This window comes from Trifolium pratense, linkage group LG7 (assembly GCF_020283565.1).
Source record: "Trifolium pratense cultivar HEN17-A07 linkage group LG7, ARS_RC_1.1, whole genome shotgun sequence".
Classification (NCBI taxonomy): Eukaryota; Viridiplantae; Streptophyta; class Magnoliopsida; order Fabales; family Fabaceae; genus Trifolium; species Trifolium pratense.
The window spans coordinates 11,302,813-11,318,874 of NC_060065.1; the positions used below are offsets into that span (position 1 = coordinate 11,302,813).

The 16,062-nt window shown below is 32.1% G+C and overlaps 1 protein-coding gene across 6 annotated transcripts; it reads left to right on the forward strand.

Moving 5' to 3' along the window:
• The first annotated feature begins 9,555 nt into the window (after positions 1-9,555).
• On the forward strand, positions 9,556-14,504 carry LOC123896958 (uncharacterized WD repeat-containing protein C2A9.03-like). Of its 6 annotated transcripts, none has more exons than XM_045947411.1 (9): positions 9,556-9,797; positions 9,883-10,050; positions 10,299-10,385; positions 12,831-12,965; positions 13,090-13,200; positions 13,292-13,383; positions 13,458-13,563; positions 13,668-13,754; positions 13,850-14,504. In XM_045947411.1, exons 1-9 carry the CDS (start codon positions 9,642-9,644, stop codon positions 14,261-14,263), a joined length of 1,356 nt encoding a protein of 451 aa, XP_045803367.1. In that variant the 5' UTR covers positions 9,556-9,641; the 3' UTR covers positions 14,264-14,504. The 6 variants fall into 6 exon arrangements, with proteins under 6 accessions (XP_045803367.1, XP_045803368.1, XP_045803369.1 ...); XM_045947412.1 differs by having other exon boundaries at positions 13,093-13,200; XM_045947413.1 differs by lacking the exon at positions 9,556-9,797 and adding an exon at positions 12,013-12,052 and having other exon boundaries at positions 10,001-10,050.
• Positions 14,505-16,062: the final 1,558 nt, after the last annotated feature.

Sequence of the window (16,062 nt, forward strand, 5' to 3'; positions counted from 1 at the left end):
ATCTGAAGCAAATTTAATCATGGTTAAATAAACGCCTGAATAAACGGTGTTAATTAATGGGGCATATAGTAAACTCAAGATACTAGAGTGTGACGCAGTTGTTGTGCAAGGCCACGTGGTAGAAGTAGTGAGTGCCAGGTTTATTGAACTATGCTCTCAACCGAACACGTGGATAGGCAAATCACAATTGGTGGATTATACTTCTCTACTGAAAGAAACCATTGGCTAAACAGGGACCTCACTTACTTACTTCAATCCTTCTCTTCTCCAACGTTCGCACTCCAACTTGTCAGTCGACTTCATTTCTTGAATTGCAAAATTTCTAACGTCATATCATACACCATGTTGGGGTTGATTGCAATGTAAGTCCCACATTGCTAATGAAGAAGAAAAAAAAGGTCAAAGAAATTATATTGTAGAAGTCCCACATCGCTTAGAATTGTGAAGCAAGGGGGAAATCAAAACTATATAATGGACCTAAGTTCTTTGTTTGTAATTGCACCAGTCAGTAACACTTTAAGCTTATATCTGATTTTTTTGTTTTTCTCTTTTACTCTTGTATTAGAGGGTTGAGAGATGTAGTTAGGTATTTGCTTTGGAGAGTGTGGGTGTATTGGGGGCCAATGAAAGGTTGAGGGTAGTCTATGTGTTGTAACAATTTTCACATAGTGTTTATTCTCTGGTTGTCAGTTTTGACAACGGCCGTGGTTTTTTCTCCGGTTTGGAGTTTCCACGTTATATTCTTGTGTTGTTGATTGCGTTCTTTTATTTTCTCTATGTCGGTTTTTCCCAACAACTGGTATCAGAGCTCTTAGTTTGATTCAGGAGGGAGGGAGTTCCGCTGTGAAGTTTAGGCTAGAGAAAACTGATGGAAGAATCATGTTTGGCTTATGGAAAATCAAGTCAAGGATGTGTTGATGCAATCAGGGTTACACAAGGTCAGCTTGGAGAAGCGGTGGTAATAATACTCAACATCAGCCTGGAGAGGCGGTGGTAATAATACTCGACATAGTCTGGAGAGGCGGTGCTAAGAATACTCGGGTTACGTCTGAAACATCAACTTATTATGAGAATGCGAAGGTGCTAGTGGAAGTTGAGAATCAGTGGAGTGCTGAGTCATATGGACTTTGGAAGCTCCTATCACATGTGTTTGAAGAAGAAATACTTTTGAATCCCTATAGCCAGTTGAAGGTGGAGTTGTTCATCTTGGTGACGGAAAGCTTGTAAGGTTCAAGGTATGAGTGAGTTTCTTTTAACACAATGCAAGGTATTTTCTTGAACTTTGTTGCATAGATAGTAGGTAGATACTTGTTAGATAGTTCTACTATTATTGGTTATGCATCTGTTACTAGTGGTGATTCTCATGTTTTGGTTAAGTTGTGGATCTTCGGGTGGGTACTTGTTAGTGACATGAGTTTAGTTGGACTAGTGAAACAAGGTTTACTAGGTGATGTAACTAAACTGGAATTGTTGGAGCCTAACAATGGCCTGAGGTGGTTTCACAGATGTTTGAAGTTGTTCAAGTGACACATGGGCATCGGTTGACATGGATGCAAGGTGTGTGATGATAGCGTGCGGGCATTGGTTGGCATTGATGCAAGGTACGCGGTTATTTCGATGGCTGATGAACTTCCAGAGAAAGCCAACATGGAAGTTGCACTATAAATTTTCAGCAAGGTTTCGAGATAAAATTCTTGGGATGGCTTGGTTCCAAGTGAATAAAATTCTTGGGATGGTTTAGTTCCAAGTGGAGTGTACTTTTTATGGTGGAGTATGATAATTTAATTTGTCGGTATAGACAATGAGAATTATGATTGTCGGTGAAGACAATGATTGTCGGTATAGACAATGGAAAGCATAAGATAATGATTGTCGGTGTAGACAATGAAGATTGAAGACCATTACAATCAAGGTGGAGATTGTTGGGGTTGATTGCAATGTAAGTCCCACATTGCTAATGAAGAAGAAAAAAAAAGGTCAAAGAAATTATATTGTAGAAGTCCCACATCGCTTAGAATTGTGAAGCAAGGGGGAAATCAAAGTTATATAATGGACCTAAGTTCTTTGTTTGTAATTGCACCAGTCAGTAACACTTTAAGCTTATATCTGATTTTTTTGTTTTTCTCTTTTACTCTTGTATTAGAGGGTTGAGAGATGTAGTTAGGTATTTGCTTTGGAGAGTGTGGGTGTATTGGGGGCCAAGGAAAGGTTGAGGGTAGTCTATGTGTTATAACAATTTTCACATAGTGTTTATTCTCTGGTTGTCAGTTTTGACAACGGCCATGGTTTTTTCTCCGGTTTGGAGTTTCCACGTTATATTCTTGTGTTGTTGATTGCGTTCTTTTATTTTCTCTATGCCGGTTTTTCCCAACACACCAATCATGTAGGTGTATCTGATTTTAGTACTCTTATATCGTCCAATTCTAAGATGCACTACTACTCGTCGAATTCCAACATGCACAAGTGCATCATGTCTTTCATAGTGTATAAGTTAATGATATCATTATACCGAATACAAATTTTATAAAATTCATCGTTGGATTGATAGTTATATCATATTGATCATCCATGTTAAATTTTAAAGAAATTGAAAATCATATGATTAACGATTTATGAGTTTTTATTAAATATCATTAATTTTGATGGATCTCAATGACATGTCATATGATTTTCAATTTCTTTAAAATTTGACATGAATAATCTATATGATACAAACTTTCAATCCAACGGTAAATTTGGTAAAATTTGTATTTGTTATAACAATATTGTTAACTTGTGCATCAAGAAAGACATGATGCACTTGTTCATATTAGCCAAAGCCCTCTTATATCTAGCATTAAAAGGTTGTTGTTTTTAAATCTCCGCTTTTGAGCCAAAGTTTGTTAAATGAGAAGTGAATTCCGTTGCTCATAAGTTAATTAGGGCGGTCAATTCTTAGGTTAGTCGTCGTGGTTTCTATTTGACTCCTTGTATTGAAAATTAGTTAAAAAACAAAATCATTTAAGTTAGTATATGCAGTGTTTTAAAAATCGGACCGGACCGGCCGGTCGAATAGAAACTACTATGCTCCTATTCTGTGTGCTATACAGAAACAATATATTTATAAAAACGTTTTGACTTAAATGCAGTTTTACCCCCTATTTTGAATAAGTCGGAATTTTACCTCCTTATTTTAAAATCCGGAATTTTACCCCCCCCCCTATTTTATAATTTTTTGGATTTTGCCCCCCTCCCCAAATTCTGCACAAAATCTGCTTCTGAGCCTCAACTTCAAAGTTTCGCACATGACTCAATTTTGATCAATAATTCACCAAACTGGTACCAAAATGACCTTAATCGAGTTAGCTTTCCACATAATCAAACCCCGCTAAATTTGGAGTTACAGAGAGAGATTAATTCACGTTTTAGTGAAGGTCTATCCAAATTAATTATCGTATGGACCTACTACTGGTATTTTCGTCATTTTTCTCAACATTAAAATTATATTTTATTTCTATTTTTGGTATGTTTAACAAGTGCACCGGGTGCACTGTTTAACATGACCCATAAAACAAACATCGAACCAAGACAAAATATCAAAATAAACATCGTACGAAGACAGAAAATCAAACAACTTTACACTAGGACAAAATTAAAACAACACTAGAAGAAGAAATTACAAAGAAGAAAATGCAAACAAAACCTAAAAACATGTGAAAATAACATATTTAAATAGAAAAAAGAAACTATCAAGAAGAGTGATTCCAAATCAAAATTGATCCTGAATCACCTCTCTAATTGATGAAAAAAAAAGAATTAGGTTAGACGACGGCTGATTTTTGGTTGCATAACTAGTTATGGATTTGTTAATCGTGTAAAACTGTTGCCAACATCAATAAATTAACTAAAATATCTTCAATTATTTTGTTTCTTCACTTTTTTATTTTTAAAATAAACAGGTAGCTTATCAAATAATTTAGTGAACACGTCTAAACTAGACTGACACCCCTTTAAGCAACTTAAAAAGAAACTAACTCAAAATATTACTATAAAAGATAAGAAAAAAGAAGTTAATTAAAACAAAAAAACACAATAAAATAGAAGTACATAAATTTGAGGACTAAGCAAAAACTCATGTGGAAACTAAAACAATGACGATTATCTCATTAAAAAAAATTATATGTAAAATTCTATGAAAAATCAGGTGAAGGAAAAAGGAGTACGGTGCTCCAAACCACTAACATATGCAACTATAATTTAGTACTAATTCATAATCTTTTTCTAGAAAAAATATGACAAATATTATTAGGAATAATATCCTACCATTATAGACAAAAATTGTAAGCCACAAATTAGCAAGACCATCTGCGGGTGGCACCGCCACTCATAAGTGAGGGGGTGCAGCTGCACCCTTGATCTTAATATTATATATACCAATAATACTACTTCATCTATTCATTTTTATTTGTCGTTTTAGAAAAAATCATTGTTTTAATTTATTTGTCGTTTTGATAACTTAAGGTTATATTTTGTCTAATATAACCTCCTTTCAATAAAACCAATTAATGTTATATATTTGGAAAACTAAAGATTTTTTAATTTTTTTTTTGGTACCTAACATATTAAATTTGGAAAACTATTTTTTTTTTGTCTAATATATTAAATTTATTGAAAAGAGAAAGTTTTTCCAAAAAAAAAAATAATTTATTGGTGGATTAAAATTATGATATAATAGAAAAATATGGTGCAAAAACACGCTTTTTTAATTTCTTTTTTCTTCTTTCTAAAACGACAAATAAATACTGAACCACCCTGGTTTTATACTTTGCGCCATGTAACACACTTTGGCCATTCTTTAATTGTATTTAGGGTTGGGAATAGGCCAGGCGGCCTACAGGGGCCTTCGGCCTGGCCTGTATAAGCCTGGCCTGGCCTGGCCTGACCTGATTATTAAAAGTGTCAGGCTTAGGCTTTGAAAACGACCTGTTTACATAAATAGGCCAGACTTAGGCTTCTAAAAAGGCCTACGAAGCCTGATAGGCCGGCCTGTTTATAATAATTATTATTTATATAATATTATTATTTATATCTTATAAAAAAAATATTATTTATAATAATTATTATTTTTCGTAATCGTATTTGTTATTTTATTAGTTTTTAATTATTGTGTTAATCATATTATTAGCTTTTTCTTAATGTTGTAGAAATTATAAAAATTTAAATGTGAACTTTTTAAGGCCTGTTTAGCCTATTTAAAAAAACTATATAGAGAAGCTTTAATGTAACACAGACTTTTAAACAGGCTACAAAGCCAGACCAGGCTTTTAAAAGGCTCAGGCCAGACCAAAAAAAATAACATTTGATAGGCCGCAGACCAGACTTAGGCCTGTCAAGGCCTGGCCTGTTCCCAACCCTAATTGTATTGCGTACAGACAAACCTGTAATATAACTTATAACTATTATATTTTCTTTTTGCTGGCTAAAAGTAATCAATCCATTAGGCTAAGAAACAATTGATTTTTTTTTTTATTTGAAGGAAGGAAGAAACAATTGATGTTTAGTATTGAAAATATATTGCATATTGCATATGCATGTAATTTAGTTATAAATTGCATAATTTATTTGTTGTGCTTCCTTTAAAATTTAAATAATACTTATTATTTCATTGACAAATTTCAGTTCAATTGAGTCGAACCAAATTAACATGTTCTTTTTTATTTGTTTCATCCCAATTTCGCACAAAAAAAATTCGAAAAATTGAACCCATTATTTTTTATTTGTTCTGAATTTTTTTCTTTCAAAAAGTCGAACTAAACTGAACAACTTTCAATTACTTGTTATAGATTATATATGATTATAACTATAAATTAAATTTTAGGAAAATGTTTGATGTACATCAATATGAATGTATACTCCTTCAGAGAAAAATATATAAGAGATAGAGTTACGAGATATTTACTTTTGTCATCTTACTCATGTCCGCTACTTAAATAGCGAAATACCCTATCAAATTTTTTTTATAACGTCCGCTATACTTAAGCAGTAGACGTTATAAAAATAAGAAATTTGTTAAAAATGTCGTCCGCAATTTAAGTAGCGGAAGAGTAAAACGGGAAAATCATAGAACGCACGCGAAACTGGTAGGATGACAAAAGTAAATCCCGTAATACTCTATAGGGAGAGAGATAAAGATAAAATGCAATATATTGAATGAGTGTATGCGAATAAAATAAGTTCGAAATTCATCATTGTAAATTTTAGTAGTCATTACCTCTGAGCCAGGTTACTAGCTCCAGGGCGGACCCAGACATTAATTGTCGGTGTGGCTAAATTTTTTAGGCATTACTGAAAAAATTTATCGTTATCTTAATAATTCAGTTAAACAACGAACAACATATAAAATTATTATTAATACAACATGTGTATCTAGAAAAAGAACACCAACAAACCAACAATTCAGAAAATTTCTATTAAAAAAAATAAATTAACAAACTAACATATTATATCCAGAAAAGCACAAAATTTCTATTTGAAAAAAAAAGAGAAACGATTATAAATTATTGAATATATGCGAAATCATACATATTACTATTGTTTGATACATCTCAAGATTCTACTTGGACCAAAATATATAGACCCAAAATTTTACTAGCTTATAGTTTATTTTGATAAACTAATTCAATTAGCTTATAACTTATTAATTTTTATTCCAAGTTTACCTATATCTTCTTACTTGAAAAATTAAACCTATTGTTTTATGTCATTTCATATTTATATGTCACAATCGTTAATTTTACTCAATATTGCGAATTTAAGTATTTTTGACAAAGTTAAGTTGATTATTATACAATTAAAGTATATAACTTAAAATAATACACTATGTATAACCAAAAAATTGAAATCATTAATAGTGGACTATAAACTAATATTTGCACTAATATTTAAACTAATATGTATCGAGAGACTTACAGTCATTAATAATAAACTCTAAACTAATATTTACTTCAATATTTGTACGAATATGTGTACAGAATAATTTAAAAATATTTATAAAATTATTATTATTATTATTTTTAAAAAATATTTGGGCTAGGCCGGTGTGTGGCTAGCCACACCAAGCCTCACACAAGTCCGCCCCTGCTAGCTCGCCACTGCCATATACACATTGATTATCTTATTTATAGATAGGCTTAAATGATCAAATCGTCCCTGTAAGTTCGCGAATTTTTTATTTTCATCCCTGTATATATTTATTTTTTTGTTTTAGAATAGTCTCTGTATGTACAAATTCATTTGGTTTTAGTCTCTAACGTTAAGTGCCGTTACAAAATGATGACGTGACAATGTGTGACATGACAAACGAGGATGATGTGTCAATAATAATGTCCAGTCATCCACTCAGAGGGATCAAATCCAAAAATAAAATTGTAGACAGGACCAAAACCAAAAAAACGAAATTAAACCCAAGAACATATTTTTCTTCTTTTTTCTCTAAACCCAAAAATGGACTCATATTTCTCTAAATCCAGAAATTTGTGATGAATGTATTAAAACAATATTTTCTTCTTCTTTCTTCTCCCCAACCTAAAATTCCATAAAACTTTTTAACCAACAAAAAATTGAGTTTCCTGATACACCATTATTTTGATTTAATCAAAAGACCATATTAATTTACTAATAATCATCTTCAAAATTTGACATGAATTTTTAATCAAACAACTTTATATATTGTAACATTTGAGTTCCATTATATCCTCAAATGTCAACAAAAAAATTCACAAACTTTTAAGATAAAATGACTCTATTTTTATTCCTATTTTCTTTTGAATCTCTCAAATCGCATCTATTAAAACATATTTTGCAATTTATGGGTCCAGAGAAATATGAGTCAATTTTTGAATTCAGAAAAGAAAAAAAAGAAAAATATGTTTTTGGATTTAATTTCGTTTTTTTGGTTTTAGTCTCTCTGCAATTTAATTTTTGGATTTGGTCACTCTAAGTGGATGACTGGGCATCATTATTGACATATCATCTTGTTTGCCACATCACACGTTGTCACGTCATCATTTTTGAAATAACATTTAACGTTGGGGACTAAAACCAAAAGAATTTAGATATTCAGGGATTATTTTAAAACAAAAAAAAAAAACAGGGACGAAAACTAAAAACTTGAGAATTTACCGGAACGAATTGATCATTTAAGCCTTATAGATATATATGTCCACTTAAGCCAACGATTATGTAAATGCTGAGAATTTATATTAGAATTACGAAATACTAGTCACCGATAGATAAATATAATAATTTACGTATACATAGTAAGTTGCTCTAAAATCATATAAATGTAACAAGTATCATTTAACTTTTCTTTCAAAGAGAATTTCCTTTGGAAGAGTCAAATTCAGCTTTTGAACAAGACTGAGGAGCTTGAGCAAACCAAAATAGGTGTGGTATCCATGAAACAATTTTCAATCCTCTCGTGATATTGACATCCACATTGTACTAGTATTTTCTTTTCTTTTGTTGACAAAATGAATAAAATTTCTCTAGAAATATACTTTTGGAGTAAAATAAGAAACTTGGTAAAAAGAAGAAATGAGTAAAATAGGAAAGAATTGGGACAACACACACAACGTCCAAACTTTTATCTGGGTAAGTAAAAATGGGACGTAAGTAATTAGCAACGTTGTCAGAATCAGACCGATCATTGAATTGGTGAGCTCCCTGGTTCAAAGTTCAATTGTTCGGATCGGGTTTAATCGGGGTCGAATCTTTTTTAATTAAATATATATTTTAATTAATATATAAATAAAAATATATGAATAATTGCTCAATATTTCATAATTTCACACATTAAAAAGATAAAATATCACAAGTCAAAATAAAATCAAATTTATAATTCAAATCAAATGAAAAACGTATGAAAAACAAAAATCTTAGATATTCCTACGACGTCGTTGTTTTGTTTCAAATTTTTTTTTTTAAAAGTTAAAAAGAAGTCGTCTTGCAAACCTATTCCTACAACCCCGGTTCACGCGTTTTTTTGCCGGTCGATTTCCTATCTATTTTTTTGCTCAAAACCGAACCGTTTTCATGATCGGTTCACGGTCCGACCGACCGGTCCGGTCGCATTTGATAACCTTTGTAATTAAAATTTAGAATGATAACAGATGTAGCGTGTGTTTGGTTCTGCGGCGGAGAGAATTGATTTTGGCAGAATTGATTCTGTAAAATTGATTCTGGCCAAAATTGATTTTAAGCTGAAGTGGTTTATGTTTGGATATAATCATGAAAAAGTGAGTTGAACAAAAAATTTGAGTGTAAAAATTAATTCTAGAATCAGAAGCTACGATTTCTAGCTGAATCAATTCTGGAGGCAGAATCAATTTTACTTTTGAGAAACCAAACAAGTCAGAATCAATTCTACACGTCCAGAATCAATTCTGGATGCTCCAGAATTGAAACCAAACATACACGTAAACGGCAGAGAGAAGCAGTTAGTAACGGGCGGTTATGTGGACCCCACTTCCTTCCACCTCCTTCTAGTCTCCCCTCCCCCTTTTTCCTCTATAAGTACATCACTATCTGTCACTTGTTTCTCTACACATTCTTTTTCTTCCTTCGTTTTCGTTTTCATTTTCATTCGTCTAACAACAATCGTAATGGAGCAATTCAACAACGACGATCTCGAGGTCGTTACCGACGACTACTTCGAATTCTCTGATTTCGAAGACGACGAAACCTTCTCTGACAATGTTCCTTCCCGTATTTCCGTTTCCGATTCTCACCACTCCGATTTTGAAGACGATTTTGAAACGGTACTACTCCTTTTCTTTTTCTATATTTTATTCCATTCTTGAATTGAGAGATAATGAGAGGTTTGATTTTGTTTTGTAACAACAGAGTAATATGAAGACTGATACATCTGCTTTGGAAGCACGAAAAGGGAAAGATATTCAAGGAATTCCATGGGAGAGGCTTAATTATAGTAGAGATGAATACCGTGAAACTCGTTTGAAACAGTATAAGAATTACGAGAGCCTCACGCGCTCTCGTCAACACCTTCATAAGGTTCTTTTCTATTTTCACTACCTTACTTATGTTTTGGTTTCAATTCAAAAAAGTTAGTTACTACCTTCAATCATATCTTGAAGAACTTATGAAAATAACTTATAAAAAAGGAGGATATATTATGTTATAAGAATTACGTAATACTTTAATCAAAGCAAAACAGATGTCAGACACTTATTTCATTGATTTTTCTTTTACTACTTTTCTAAACTTTGGTATATATTTTTATGTTTTCGATCGGTTACCAGGAATGTTTGGAAGTGCAGAAAGGGAATTCCTTCTATGATTTTCAGTTCAATACCAGGCTTGTCAAATCAACAATTGTGCATTTTCAGGTAGAGACTTTGATCATTTTATTACTACGTACTATTCATTTGGTGGGATTGGAATTGGATTGTGCTTACTGCTTATTCATTTGTGTTGTACTTGATTAATTCACTCCTATATTTTGGATTTAAACAGAAATTTTAGTTCATTCTTCTTATGTTGTGTTGCCATATTTATATTACTTTTGTGAGATATCATGGTTCATTTTTTTGAGTTTTGGTTTTTATGAATTATTTTATCTGATTAATTGATTGTTTTATTATGTTTATATACTACTACTGTTTGTTTGCAGTGAGTCATACTTGACTTTTTGAGTAATTTTTTCGGTGTATTATTTTGGTATTCTAGTTTTGCAGGATTATGTAACCCATTCTTGTTTTGGAAGGATGGAATTAATGGCTGGCTGACCCCTTTATTTTGGTATTCTAAAGAAAGTATTTTGGGGATTTCACATGTACAAACAAGTTCTGTTAAAAAATAATATGTACAAACAAACTCCCTTAACATATGGTCCTTTTTGAGCATCTAAGTTTTGTCCATAGAAATTATGCCAATGACCTTTTCTGTTGATATTTCTGTACTGGTATAATTTATGCAAAGCCCAGATTTGGAAAATTAAATCTTCTCTGTTAAATTCTTTATCAAAATATTTTAGCCGTGTCTTTATAAATTATAATTGACCTTACTTTAGGCTTTTGAGCATGAATTTTATTCATTAAATCCATTTTTTAGGGGGCAAATATTTCTCAAAGATTATTTTATCCTGTGTCTTGTACGCTTAAATTGATCTTCTAAAATCTTTCTTAAAACCAACTGATTTTTAAAAAAGAAGTAGCTCCAATGGACGGTGGATATTGTTTTCTAATTTTTACAGACAAGTCGTTTTCATGCCAATTGATGGATATGGATGCATCAAGGCTATGGTATGACTTGCATGCTTAAAATTTTAGTGATTTCTTGTGAAGGAAAAAAAAAAAAATTCTTACATTCAACATAATGACTGTGCACACACAGCCACCTATCCATGTCCACATACAACACTTGAGATCAGATGAGAGCTTTATTGACTCTATACGACTATACAATCCCATTTCTTGTGGTCGAAAATTCAGTACACATGAGCTGTATTATACAAGTACTGTTCCTAACTGGATTTAGCAGAGTATTAAACTAAAAAGTTGACCACAGTACGCTAATTTTAGTTAAACCAACAATCAGTTTTGGGGTTCTGAAGTCAAATAGTTTAGATGGAAGAATTTAATTTGGTGGGCTTGAACTTCGGACAATATAATTAGCTGTCTTAGTTACCAATTGTGGAACAAATATAAATTCTGTACTTACATAGTTGCAGAATAGCCACTATGACTGCATGAACAATAGTTAATAGTACTTGTTCTTAAGCTGTGTTCAATATTACTGTTGTCCGCTCTAATTTTTTATCCTATGGTTGTTTCCCATTATTGCATCTGCTACTTCATATGCCTGATCATTCCCTTCTATGGCTTATTTATTCTTCCTCCTTTTAATTGATATATATATGTGCATATAATGACTGCAGCATTATTTGTTTCTGCAATATATAATATATTGCTTAACCTATTTATGCATTTAGGCCTTCTATTTCTCTCTTTAAAGCAGGTGGAAAGTGAGCAGCTTGGGAGGACGTAATTTTATGGTATGATAGGAAAACATCTGACCACATTTGAGAGGGCTCTAAAAATATCTGCTATTAGTTATTATTGATTTTGTCTTGTCAAGAGGAGCCTTGCCTCATGATGTTTGGCGGTATATTTCTAGGACTAGGATCTTGTCCATAGAATATTAGAATAGTTATCTTTCGTTGCTGTTTACCTTAATTTTTTTTTCCTACTTTGAGCACCCGATTACTGCTCTAAATATTGTTTCATTCAGCATTCATTTAAAGTCAGTCTTATTTCATGGAACCATGTTTTTTTATATATTGTTTCAGTCTATGTCTTAAGATCTTCCATAAATAAAATTCATGTCATTCACAGGTAAGATAAATAGGATTGCAGATACTTACCAGTGCAGAATTAAGCAATAGACTAATAGTGAATCATTGTGGAATTATATCTAGTATTGACATTTGAGGAATTATAAAGTCAAGTACAAACATATATTGCATACAAATTTGGTTTAATAACAATCATATATACCAACACAAGAATAAACATATTGCATTGCATACAAACATGGTTCAATAACAATCATATGTACTAACACAGTAACTTAACACCACAAGTATTCTGACATAGTATACCCACCCTACCATTCTAACATTTAGAGTAATTGTTATTCTTGGTCATTCTTCAATGTTAGAATGTGGTGCTTGATTTGTCTAGAGTGATATCAGTGTCTTATTTTATGATCATATTATGTTGCCTAGTCGGGTGTTGATATTGATGTGTTATCAATGTGTCTTGTTTTTGAAGCTGAGGAATCTGTTGTGGGCAACATCAAAGCATGATGTATACCTAATGCAAAACTACTCCGTGATGCATTGGTCCTCATTACTAAGAAGGGGTAAAGAAGTGCTAAATGTGGCCAAACCAATTATTCCAACCCTTGTACGTATTTACTGTTAGTTTTTTTATTTTTTTTTGACAATCGTATTTACTATTAGTTGATACAATGAAATTTGTTTCTTTTGTACTCAATGTCATCTTATTTTACTGTACTTACGTTCTTTAGCAGAAGCATTCTGGATTAGTTCACCCTGTATCACGAGTGCAAATTAGTACCATGACAGTTAAGGAAAACCTGATGGTGGCAGGTGGTTTTCATGGCGAGCTTATTTGCAAGGTAGCGTGCATCATGATTTCTTTCAATTGAGAAATAAACCATAACATACAAAATTCCTCTTTTTAACGGGTTTGAATTATTTTTGTACCAGAATTTGAATCAATCCGGAGTCGCATTCTGCAGTAAAATAAGTACAGATGATAATGCTATAACCAATGCAGTGGATGTTTTCCGCAATCCCAGGTAAGCATCTAAATACAAAAGCTTATGCTTGAAATTTTTGTTGCCTGGTTCATAACTCAACTGTCTCTTTGCAGTGGGTCGTTGAGGGTCATCGCAGCAAATAATGATTCCCAAGTTCGGGTTTTGGATGCAGAGAATTTTGCTTCTCTTGGTTGTTTTAAGTATGATTGGTCTGTTAATGTGAGTGTCATCAACTGATATTCCTGGTACTATTTTGATTTTCATTTCTAAGAAGTAAGAACACTTAGCAAATAACAATTATGTTTCAATATTGACTGTTGCAGAATGCTTCTGTTAGTCCGGATGGAAAGTTGTTGGCTGTTCTCGGGGACAGTACTGAGGGCTTGATAGCTGATGCTAATACTGGGAAGGTAGTTGGTTTAATTTGCAGATAATTTTTAGCTGTTACATTGTCCTTAATGTTTCGTTTAGATTCTGATTTTATATAATTTATGGTATCTCTCAGGTCACTGGAAACCTAAAAGGGCACTTGGACTATTCTTTCGCATCTGCATGGCACCCAAATGGACAAATATTGGCTACTGGAAATCAGGACACAACATGCAGATTGTGGGACATAAGAAACCTTTCACAGTCCATAGCAGTACTAAAGGGAAGAATGGGTGCAATAAGGGCCTTAAGGTTCACATCCGACGGACGGTTTTTGGCCATGGCTGAGCCAGCAGACTTTGTCCATATTTTTGATTCACAATCTGGTTATACACAAAGTCAAGAGATAGATATATTTGGCGAAATTGCTGGTGTATCTTTTAGCCCTGACACAGAGGCTCTGTTTGTTGGTGTTGCTGATCAAACATACGGTAGCTTGTTAGAGTTCACCAGAAAACATTATTATCAGTATCTAGACTGTATGATTTAATCGAGCCGAATGCCTTATAGATGTACATAGATGTGATCCATGTGCATATCTACTGGGAGATTTCTAAAATAGGTTTAAAATTTGCATTTGCAAGATGTTTTTTCAAATGTTATTTTGCCTTTGAACATGATGATGCTGTAAATAGCAAATTTTGCTCTTAAGAGCTTATTTAGCTAAGGCTTTTTTCTTTTTGTTAGAGGTTTAATTGAATAGTTGATAAATTTTGCCTCCTTTCTTGCCATTCTATATTTGAAACAATAGAGTGAAGTGAAGCATTATATTATGTTGCTTTGAACTTATTTTCTCCATCCAATTTGAGGACCTGGCAGAACGGCTATTGTTGCACACTTGTTTGTCCCACTGGGACTTATTTTCTAGTTGTCGGCAGTTATTTAAAATTTAAATTTAACCTGAAATATCTTCTTCTTTTTTTTTGTTGATAATGTTTGATAATTGAAATATCTATTTCTTTGATAATTGAAATATCTATTTCTTTGATAATTGAAATATCTATTTCGCCAGAGTAAAATTGAACAGATTGAATAATGAAGCGTGGAAAACAAGACATGTTCATTTCACACTCGATTACTATTTTTTGTGAAATGAGGAAGTAGAATGGATTAATAATCAATAAGATCAATTTAATAAAGTTATTTTTCTATTCTTTTATTTATAGTATGTTGACACTTGTGATTATTTTTCTATTCTTTCATTTATAGTATGTGACACTTGTTGTGTGGTGATGGAAGGAATATTACCTAATTTACAGTATCTTTGTTGTCGACGGTTTCAAAACTGCTAGGATGGGTTTGGTAGCCAAATGTTAAAATTGTATTATTCTAGAGGCCACTGTCATGGAGATGGTGGTTAAGGTCTTGCGGTTAAAGGTCCCATCATCATTCAAACAAAACATAGAGTTTATTGAAATATTCTCTCTCTTCCTTAATATAAGAAGAAATTCATTGAAAATGTATATAAAAAATGAACTTAAGACAGTAGCGAGTACTATATGCAACATATTTAATATCTTGTATAGTGTTGCCTCCAGGTTAATGCCCAATTCTATACGCATGGTATTACTTTTCTTCTTTTATGATCAAATTCAAATCTAAATATATGCTACTACGTACTACTGTATTAAACAACATGCGTAATTTTCTTTAAGAAAAGAGGTCATTTTCAATAGATCAAACAAGAATTGAGTAATTCAGTTTGAATGAGAAGGTGGCAAAACCTTTCAACAATCAGATATAGGAACCGACCATCATTTTTTTTACAAACATTTTGATCTTTTACACTTACTAAAATGTTAAATAACTCCAAGTCCAATTGTTTGTTACATATGGTAGCTCCAAATGATAACAGATGGAAACAAGATATGAACCTCCCAATATTTTATACCAAATCATAATTAAAATTATAAGTTTCTAATTCATCATTTCACAATATTTAATATCATATCATGATTTTTTTTGCCGTATTTCATCTTTATTTCATTGAAGTTATGAACATCCCATTATTTGAACCAATCAATTGATACTTTGATCAAATTACTTTTTCTTTTTTTAAAATAGAGGACAAAAGAAATTAGTATCAAATATATAGAAAATTAGTATCAAATTTAATACATCCTAACATAATATATAACTACATGATAATTTTGTTTTTGAACGGATTTACATAAATAGGCTTTGGCTAATATGAACAAGTTGATCAAGTGGTGCATGGTGCACCATTTGTCAATAACCATATGACGAATATGAATTTTACAAAGTCCACCGTTGGATTGAAAGTTTATA

Coding starts and splice junctions, on each gene's coding strand:
- LOC123896958 (XM_045947411.1), top strand. CDS start 9,642: ATGGAGCAATTCAACAACGACGATCTCGAGGTCGTTACCGACGACTAC. Junction 10,386..12,830: donor CAACAATTGTGCATTTTCAG/GTAGAGACTTTG, acceptor TTGTTTTTGAAG/CTGAGGAATCTGTTGTGGGC. Junction 13,201..13,291: donor ATGGCGAGCTTATTTGCAAG/GTAGCGTGCATC, acceptor TTTTTGTACCAG/AATTTGAATCAATCCGGAGT.